Source organism: Papilio polytes, unplaced genomic scaffold (genome assembly GCF_000836215.1).
Source record: "Papilio polytes unplaced genomic scaffold, Ppol_1.0 DF821400.1, whole genome shotgun sequence".
Lineage (NCBI taxonomy): Eukaryota > Metazoa > Arthropoda > Insecta > Lepidoptera > Papilionidae > Papilio > Papilio polytes.
In genome coordinates this window covers 946905-957350 of record NW_013527804.1, presented here as the reverse complement: position 1 = coordinate 957350, position 10446 = coordinate 946905, and the positions used below count along the sequence as shown (strand labels likewise).

At 29.2% G+C, this 10446-nt stretch overlaps 2 protein-coding genes across 2 annotated transcripts in view; one reads left to right on the top strand and one right to left on the bottom strand.

The window, feature by feature from the left end:
• The window catches only part of LOC106108892, a 27172-nt gene extending 24973 nt beyond the window's left edge, over positions 1 to 2199 (bottom strand). The window contains exon 1 of the mRNA XM_013290214.1: positions 2129 to 2199. The gene's annotated coding sequence lies outside the window, so the exon portion shown is untranslated. The remainder of the gene's footprint in view (positions 1 to 2128) is intronic.
• A 224-nt stretch (positions 2200 to 2423) lies between these two features.
• Positions 2424 to 7922, top strand: LOC106108893 (methylosome subunit pICln). The gene is made up of 6 exons (XM_013290215.1): positions 2424 to 2725; positions 4086 to 4226; positions 4668 to 4754; positions 5268 to 5398; positions 6262 to 6360; positions 6931 to 7922. The coding sequence occupies exons 1-6, from the start codon at positions 2604 to 2606 to the stop codon at positions 6960 to 6962; spliced, it is 612 nt and encodes a 203-aa protein (XP_013145669.1). The 5' UTR covers positions 2424 to 2603; the 3' UTR covers positions 6963 to 7922.
• The last annotated feature ends 2524 nt before the right edge of the window (positions 7923 to 10446 follow it).

The following is a 10446-nucleotide window of genomic DNA, read 5'->3' as shown; positions in this document are numbered from 1 at the left end:
ATATATAAATGCAAATCTTTCCTTTTGATAATATTAGTAAAGATAAGTTTTGATTGTTAATATTTTTTAAAAGTACAGCCTATTTTACTCACGGATAAATTACTTTTTTAACGGTGAAAGAATTAGTAAAATCTACCCAGTAGTTTTTAAGTTATTTCAATAAATATATAAATGCAAATCTTTCCTTTTGATAATATTAGTAAAGATAAGTTTTGATTGTTAATCTTTTTTAAAAGTACAGCCTATGTTACTCACGGATAAATTACTTTTTTAACGGTGAAAGAATTTTTAAAATCTACCCAGTAGTTTTTAAGTTATTTCAATAAATATATAAATGCAAATCTTTCTTTTTTATATTAGTATAGATAAGTTTTGATTGTTAATATTTTTGTAAAAGACTGACAACAACTAGGCCTAAATATAATTATTAGAGCAATACTACGAAAAAAAGTTAATTCAAAGACATGCCTAAATTTCATAGAGGTTGAACTTTGTATGAGTATTTATGCAGTACTAGCTTTCGCCCGCGACTTCGTCCGCGTGGGATTAAAAAAAACAAAAGTGAGTAGCTTATATGTTCTTTCAGTCTATCCTCCTCATCTATACCAAATTTTATCGAAATCTGTTCAGCTGTTTAGGCTACAAACTCTAACAAACATCCATCCATCTAAACTTTCACATTTATAATATTAGTAAGAAGTAAGATAAGTATGAAGTATGATTTTTGAGAAACAAAAGCAAATACCTACAGCTGTTGATGAACCTTTTAATTAAAATAATTGCTGCCAGATGGAGCTGGCAATTAAAACGGTAAACTTACCACTAGATGGCGCTATTTTAAACAAACTGTTCCACGTGACTTCGCCAGGCTGGACTTAATTTTTTTTCAATATGTAGCCTATGTGACTCACTTATAATGTAGCTTTTTAAAGTGTAAGAATTTTTGAAATTTTCCCAGTTAGTTTATGAGATATTCCAGTACAAAAACACAAATTTTTCCTCTGTATAATATTAGTACAGATAACAACTTTGCTATCTATATTGGGTTTATTACTTGTCATCATTTTTAAATATTCACACCATAAAAGCATTTAAATACTTAAAATAGTAAATTTCTATTTATTTTACTGTTCTAAGTAAAAGTTTTGTGGTAGAGAAACTTTGTATTCTTCTTTTTCTAATGCCTTTCCATTTCTGGAGGTTGGCTGTCAGCTCAGCAAATCTCTCCCTGTCATGTGCCAAGCTAAAATGTTGTTTGACGCTGGCAATACTAGTAATAATAATAATAAACATTTAATCAGTTCTAAAACACATTGCAACAATATATACTTGAACAAAAAGAAATGAGAAAAAAGAAAATTAACTATTAGTAGATGTGTACTTCAATATTCATAATAATGCCATAAACATCGCAGAGAATCTCACAGAGTTGAGAAACACCCTTCAAGAGATTATCAAGGAGAGTGGTCTCGACCCTCCAGAATGAGGAAACAATCAAGAGAGAGAGAGTTCAATATTCATGAATAGTCAGAAAGAAAAGATTACTTTATTTAGTATAGACTTCATAACTACTTAACTAAAATGTTTATAACCCCACTTTTCTATCTATACTAATATTATAAAGAGGAAAAATTTGTATTTTTGTGTGTTTTCGATTCACGTAAAAACTACTGGGCTGATTTGAAAATTCTTTCGTTTTAATTTCATGCGGGCGAAGTCGAGAGCAACAGTAACCAATAAAATAAGTTACAAGCTTCAACTTAAGGCTATCATTATATTGGTATGGATTTTAGGCTTATTTTAGATCCTTATCTTTAATTTTATTTAAATAATCATGTTTATAGTTAAGCGAATTTTTCTTTTTCTTACCTATAAGTTTACCTATTGCCTAAGAGGTATGATTTTCAGATAAAATCTGTGGTAAATGCTCCCAGTATTTATAAAAATAATTAAAACAGACGTCCAATTGTACCTTCTTCCCGAAAATCAGTGTATTGCAAACCTCGCTTTATAGGTTGTTTTTTAAGATAGAATGACTTAATTTTACTGGATTTCCTTATGAAATGCATTTATAATGTAAATACTAAGCCCTTACTTTATTTAGAATGAGTTTAAATTGTTTACTTACCCAGATATTCGATATACCGGCACAAAAGTTAAGATTTGTTTAAATTTTTTTTTCTGAAAATTCAAATGACATTGATATTTTCGTTTGGAAACGTTGAAAGCAAGACGGCTAATTTATAAAAGTTGCTAACATTTGTATTCAGTTATGAACTTGTAGGAAATAAAAGTTGTAAAACATCTTTAAACTACTAAAAGTTATAACTTACTTTAGATTACAGGATAACGTGTTATATTTCGTTGAATTTATTAGAGAAATGTGCAATCTAAAATTAAATGCCAAAGTGAGGTGTATTATCTGTGGTCCATCGATCAAAGAAATAAAAAGTCGAAAAGTTATGAACAAAACGTGTTTCAAGCGAATTTATTTTGTTTGTGCATTTATCTTTCACGTGTGCTAAAACATAAATAATCGATCAATTACTTAATACAAACGTTCAATTTTACAAGTATTGTGTTTAGAAAGTTAATTTTTCAAAATGGTTGTAGTTTCGCCTTCATTTTCGGAACCGGTGGAGGGTATTATTATGCAGAGTCCTTCCACAAAATTGCTTGTAAACGACCAAGAATTAGGAACTGCAACTCTGTATATCACCGAGCAGTAAGTAAATTACGAGCACTCTAAATAATAATTAATATAAATCCATGAATATTTTGCATAAGGTATTTCGCGTCATTGTTGTCAAACTGAGACTGAATCTTTTGTCCTGATATGTATTTATAAATATATTATACAGTTGAATTTATAAGCATATATGATTAATTATTGTAAAAAGAAAACTTATATAAAAGCAAGTCAACTTTTTTTTTCTGTCAACTTTTCTTTCCCACCTTATGTTTATAAAAGAATGAAGGGAAACGGAAGGATGCATTTGATTCTTCTGCAACCCATCTATTAATTAAAGACATGCAATTACAGATGTCTATTGGCCGTTATATCGGTATTTCGTCAGATTCAGTGATTGCTTGCTTACTACGTGATATAACAATCATATTATTACTGTCCCAGCCAACTTTAGACAATAATTTATTAATTGTTTAGTTGGGCACTTAATCAGTATGAACATGTTACAAAACATGTATGGAGGTGCACTTTAAATACTGATTTTGTGGTTATGATTTTGACTTGACATCATCCACATGTTTATTTTCCAGTTTAAGTTCACACTTATTTTATTTAACATTTGGAAAAATTTAATTAATCTAGATAACTATAAACTAGACTAGTTATTCCTGTGCGGCTTCATCCGCATGAAGATATACATTTATTTTACTGTCAAAGTTTCAATTGCAAATATCAAAATACCTTTTACCTTACTATTGCAATCTTGCTTCCTTGATGTTGGCAGCAACTTATGGTCTCTTTCCCACATTACGGTTTTTATCCAAATTATTTACTCCCTAAGTTTAATGGTGTTAAAATATATACCCTTAAGTGTGACATAGACTTTTTATTAAATAAAGAATTATTAAAAAATATGCTGTAATTGCTGACATCTTAGGCAAGAAAGGAGTGTGTGTTTATGCTTTATTATAATAGTATAGATAACTATGGGCCAATAAAAAGTTTTCACTTATAGCAGTCTTGTAGCAGGAATTTTATAATTCTGTAGTTTTAGGGGGTTTTTCAATCCACCTTAAACTGCAGTATGTTGTTTACATATGTGTGAATATTTGTTCTAGAGTCTTAGCGGCTCAGTTATAAACACCTGGTTTGTAATCTACAGGTCCTGGGTTTGAATCCAGTCAGTTACTAATGTGATTTTTGAATTTCATATAAATATAATTTACCAAATGTTTTTATGGTGGAGGAAAACATTATGCCTGTACATATTGGCAAAGAATTTCAAACATATGTGAAGTCAAGCCACATTGCAGCATGGTTGACTATGACCTAGTTATTAACTCAGAGTTGACTCTCCCCTCTGTAAGGTTGTATTTTGACTTGATATTTGTTTCAGTGATGTTGTATGGGGTGGTGGGGTAGGCAGCAATGGTGGGCCATCCCCTACAATCTCCCTACTGTACCCCAACATCTCGCTGCATGCTATACAGAGGGAACCATCCCCAGCATTGTATATGGTGCTGAATTATGAACTAAGGTGAGAAATTTATAATTACTATAAAAATGGATTTTACAACATTTTGTAAAACTTTCATTTGTAAATGTTGAAGCCCTTGATATTAGCTGAGCATTGTTTATAAGTAACCATGGCAACCATGCTTCTTTGCTATTGGCAGCATTGTAGTTTTGGTCCCTTTTTTACTCCCTAAGTTTAATAGTGTGAAAATATATAGCCTAAAGTGTGTTGTAAGTGTAAGGCTTTTTATTAAAAAGATAATTATTCAAAAATTTACTGTAATTCCTGACATTCTACATAAGTAAGTTAGTATAAAAATATAGACAGATAGTTTTAAAATCTTTTGTATAGAAATAGGACAGATTTTAACATATTTACATGATTTATAATAGAGCTGTATGGCATATATACTCTGCCGACCCTCAGTAATGACAGGATGATGAAATAAATGTATATTTCCAGATTACCAGAACTGACAGCACAGTCTAGTGATGGAGGTGATGATGATGATGACTTTGATGTTGATGACCAACCCATCACACAGTTACGGTAAGGATTGGTAACATGACAAGCTTTCTCTAGACTTCATCTGCACTGAATAAAAAAAAAATAGTAAAAAATCATACTAACATTATAAATGTGAATTTAGATGGACAGATGGACAAATGGATGTTTATTAGAGTTTGTAGCCTAAACCTCTGAATAGTTTGTGATGAAATTTGAAATACATGTAGAAGTTAGTCTGGAAGAAAACATAGGATATTTGTTTTTTTTTTAATAATACCTAGCGGACGGAGTTGCAGGTGAAAGTTAGTTTTAATACAAAGAGGAAAGATTTGTATTTTTATATGTATTGAAATAACTCAAAAACTCCTAGGCTGTTTTTAAAAATTCTTTCATAGTTAGAAAGGTAATTTATCTGTGAGTAACATAGGCTATATTTTATTCTTATATTTTAAACACAATATGAGGTTGTACTAAACTTGACAAATAACAGTACCTTTCAAAGAAGTTACCAGTGAAAAAATGTTACATCTTGCCTATTTCCATCTCTGGTTCCAGGTTTGTACCACAAGATGAAGGTGATCTCCAGCAGCTGTACTCTGCGATGAGCCAGGGTCAGTCTCTGCACCCTGACCCCACTGACGAGGTGGATGATGATCCATACCTTGATGGAGAGGACTTTAATGAAGGTAAGTTGGTTTTAAAGGGTCATCTGAAATTAAATGTATTCTAACTCTGTCCCTGTACTTTATATTATAAAGAGGAATTTGTATTTTTGTATGTATTGAAATAACTCAAAAACTACTAAGCCATTTTCAAAAACTCTTTGCCCAATTAATTGTTATGTTATCGCTGAGTAACATTTTTTAATTACAAGTAGACGAAGTCGCGAGTAACAACTAGTCTATAATAATATAAAGAGTTTGTATATACTGAAATAACTCAAAGACTTGGGTTGATTTAAAAAATTCTGTCACCATTAGAATGGTATTTTATCTGTGACTAACATAGGCTGTGTGTTTTATTTTCAATTCATTTTTTTTTAATTTCGAAGACGAAGTCGCGGCCAATATCTAGTCTACAATAAATTGAATGTTTGAATATACTAGCTGTTCGCGACTTCGTCTCCGTGAAATTAAAAATATAGCCTATGTTACTCATTGGTAGCGTAGCTATTAAACGGGGAAAGAATTTTTTAATACGGCCCAGTAGTTAAGTTATTTCAATACATACAAAAATACAAATTCTTCTTTATAATATTAGTATAGACCTATAGACTAGGACAGATTTGGCATGGCCGCCTGCTTTAAATGGCACCCAATACAATATTTTTGTCACGCCGATGGTAAAAGAAAACTGAAAAAGCATGAAGTAATATTAAAAACGAACGCATGTTATTTCCATGCATAGAATTGAGGTAATAATCAATCAAAATTTTTTGTTAGTTTCCAAGATGGCAACAAATATTCAAAAATTGCTAAGTTAATACATAAATGTTCACAACCCGTGCATTAGGATATTATAAATTTTATTTATATAAAACTTTACATAGGTGAGGAAGAATTTGAAGATGCAGAAGAGAGTGAGGAAGCCCCCGCTGAACGTTTGAGACAATTGCGCCTTGAGAACTCCAACGGAGTACATTACCAAGGTAATGTTAGTTTTTTAATTATTCTTAAATTTGTTAATCTGTGCTATTTATCAATACATTTATCTTTATTTAAAACAACAATATTGTTAGGAAAATATTAGGAAACGGAAGGAATAGTGGGGGTAGTTTTATAAAATATATGGCAAGGAGTGGCTTGGGCTCAGTCGCCAACAAGCTCAGTGTTTTACTAGAACATTCGATATATTTGCTTTGTCGCATCGGAGTTTAGTTTGTGTGTTTTAAAGTAATTTACAAGTATTGTTAATATGGCCGTCCGTCTGTATTTTAAAGGAAGTCATAAGGTCGTAAGGTTTAAATATTCTCACTGTTTAAGAGCCTCAGTGGCTCAAGGGTTTGGTAAAACCCAAACCGAAGTAAAACAAAGTTTGTTTCGTCACTACGATACCTGTATATTAAGTATGGCATTTACCTTCATACAAATTGAATTTGATACTTCATATGCGTTATCAAACTAATCTATCTTATTTAGTCAATGCAAATATTACCAACTGTTGTCAGCGCCATCTGTTATCAATGATTGTAAAACCAATATTTTTTTATTATTTTCAGACTGTGAAGATGCTGAAATTGGAGAGGAATAATTCCAGTAGTTTTATTTGTATTTCTAATTTGTGTAATTTGAGTTTTTTTGTATACTGGATATCATCTCGTACTGATTGTTCATTTTTACAAACTTATAAATAACCTGAAAGAATATGTTTGCAGATATATGTTGAAAAATAAATGAGTGTTTTATTTTTTTGATTAAAGGATTTTTATAATCCAAAATATCGTAAAAAAAGTATCTTTATTTTGATTCTCGAATATTATTTCTTATTTAAAAAATATTTGTTAATTTTCAAATATATGGAGAAATTTGGTCAGTTTGAGATGTTTCCAATAATCGATGTTTGTTTCATATTTGTGTATTATTTTGTTTAAAAGTTGTAAAAGGACATTTTCTTTAGTTTTATAAATGTGAAATTCCATTTTTTTTACCAAGAAAAAAAACTCATATATTGTGGTAAAAGTAACTATTTTTTTGTCGCAAAACAAGTTTTTCTATTTTTCTGGTCTTACATACGTCTGTTATAAAAAGAATGGAAGGATTTTTTTATATAAATATTTTGAGTTTAAATTTGCGTATTACGCTTTTTCAATGTCTCAATATATCAAAGTGCTGTAGTTTTCGTAATATATAAGATGTAATAAAAATAGATGTAATTATATGTATTTTACTTATTTGAGTATATATTTCTAATGGAATTGATATAAAAAATCAATCCATATTGAGGATGAATTAAGATTTGAATTGCAAGACAATTTGCTATTGAATTGAATTGAGAGTGAGGGAGATAGACGACTAGAAACTTCCATTTTATTGTTAAGGTTTTAAAATATTCGCTTGAAACATTTCGAATATTTCCTGCCAAAAAGCACAGATAAAAATTAGCGCACAGCCTGTTATGTGTATTTTGTAAGTCGTAGAGCGATGCTTTATATTTTAAGTACGTAATTACAACTGTAATTGTTATAATTCAGTAATAAAATATTGAAAAAAATGTTTGTTTGTTTTCATAAGGCTTTCTTATGTAAAAAAAGTTTCTTAATTTGGGCTCTAAGCTATTTAACATTTATTCAAATTACTTGAAAAACTATATACGATTTTTTTTAATACTGAAACCATAGTTAAACAAATAATTTCATATTTTTCCAACCGCCTGTACCATAATTGTCATATTTTTTCTCGGATAGCCAGTTTAAAACATTTTGTGCCTCTTTTAAAATTTGAAATTGGGCAACGGTTTTCTCATAAAACAGAATTTTGTAATTTAATCACCTTAAATTAGTAAAATTTCAAAATATGGTTGTGATCTATTAAAATTACGGCAACAAGTTACACAATAGCTGTACAGAGGTCAGTATCAAGATAAAAAAAAAACTTGATCGTTGACTAACTCTATGCTTTTTCTCTGCCTATCGTAAAAATAGATTGTATCGGCATTTGCAAAAATGATTAAAATTGCTTTGATATTATTGTTTTCGAACTGAAGATTTTATAACAAGAGCTTGTTCTATGAAAAAGTGTAGCTTAATTTCAATTTGAATAAAATTATTTAAAGGTTTTAGAGATATTGAATAAATGTAGAATTAAGTAAACTTTAGAGCCCTGTAAAGCTCAAAAAGAGCAACTTTTGATAGAAGTTGGGTCAAATCGTCATATTTTTCACCAAGGAATTTTTATCCATTGTACGTCTTTCTTGGACACACTAATAGCTTTTATCAGCTCTGTTTAGTCCGTTTCTCCATAGTCAAAGGTCGGAAGGGATTTTGTACAAGGTGATATGAAAATAAATAGTCAAATATACTCTACCGCTTTTATTAGGAAAACACAATACATTATAATTCATTTTATTTTAACAATTAAGAAACAGCGTCGCGAAAGAGAACGTACATTTGTACTTTTATAATCATGCACGAAAAAAATTCTATATAAAATAAAAACTTTTTTTTTTATGTCCAACGAAATGATCTAAAATCTAGATTGTCTGCTCCCGAATGTATTTTGCAGCCATTCTCCGTCCGCGCTTAACTTAAAAATATTTTTAATTATTCTAGCAACCTCGGTTTTATTTATATTTAAGCTACTAAAGTAGCTGGATACTATTGTACAGTGTAATCACATCGAAACGTTTTAGTAGCGTTTTTATACCGCTCGTTGGAATTTTCTGGGCGTTTTAAAAACGCCTAAAAAACGCTCTGAAATTTTATGTAAATAAAACATTTTTCAACAGAATTAAACTATTTGTACTTCATTTTATTAGTATATTGCATTTTTGTTTTACATTGAAATATTCAAAAAAAAAAAATTAAGAACAAAGAATGATTTCACTTATATTTTTTCAATAAAAAACGATAAATTGGCGAAAAATGTGTTAATTTTTGTTTGTTAAAGTTAAGGCACCGTTTAACTTGGTTTTTAACTTGAGTAGGAAAAAGTTAATTTGAAATATAAAAAAAAAATGTTTTATTTACATCAAACTTACTTAACAAACATAGAAAATCTCCAATTTCGATATCGAGTGATTACTTGAAGTTATTCGAAGTTTTTTAAGTGAACATTTTATCTTCGTGTTAAAATAGGAATATTTTTTGAAACAAAGTCAATCATAAAAAACATTAAAAAAACTTTTTTATAGTAATTCAAATTAAACTTACATCAGTCAGATTTAAATAATTAAAAAACGTTATTTTTGAAAAAAAAAAAAAAATTTTTTTGACACTAAAAACCATATTTTTTCATACAACTTGTGTTCACAAACTTCGAATAAAAGATATATAATATAGAAATACTAGTCAGTTAACTGGATAGTTTCAAGCCGTTACAGTTTTGGTGTGAGCAGTGTTACTCCACTGCTGTTAAAGTTTCATTTACAAATAATAGTTAAAAAAATTACTTTAATTATTAAAAAAATCTTTTTTCAATATTCTGTAGATATTAATAATTACATCATTTTAAAAACAGTTTTTTCGCATAATTTTGTCTTTCACTTACATTAGTAAAATAAAGACAATATACAGGGTGTTTATTTGATTACCAGAAAAAAGGTAATAAATATTACTAATTACCGTAAGTCTGTTTTTTTTTACTCAACTATCTGTGTTAAATTAAATTTAAAAATATTAGATGTACAGCCATAGCTGTGCAGTTTGCAGGGTAGGCAGAGTCAACATTCTAAATGTATTTATTGTCAAAAACATGTTTTTTTATTCTCATATTGTCAACTAGCTGTTGCTCGCGACTTCACCTGGGTGAAATTAAAAAAAAAAATAACCTATAGTAAGTAGCTTTTAAATCGTTTTTGAGTTATTTCAATACATATGAAATTATAAATCTTTCCTCTTTATAATATTAGTATAGATGCTTGTTTTTTTTCTGGTAATTAAAAAAAACCCTGTATTTTCAAATCACCGCAGTGGAGTCTTTCGGTTTTATTTAACATTTTTTATTTAACTATTTGTGCAAATAACAACTGGATATGTTTATAAAATGCACTTTTTAAGACACTTTAAGTAAACAATAAA

Excerpts from the sequence above, each read along its gene's own strand:
- LOC106108893 (XM_013290215.1), top strand. The coding sequence starts at position 2,604 with ATGGTTGTAGTTTCGCCTTCATTTTCGGAACCGGTGGAGGGTATTATT. Across the intron at positions 2,726-4,085 it reads ACTCTGTATATCACCGAGCA|TGATGTTGTATGGGGTGGTG; the intron begins GTAAGTAAATTA and ends TATTTGTTTCAG. Across the intron at positions 4,755-5,267 it reads CAACCCATCACACAGTTACG|GTTTGTACCACAAGATGAAG; the intron begins GTAAGGATTGGT and ends CTCTGGTTCCAG.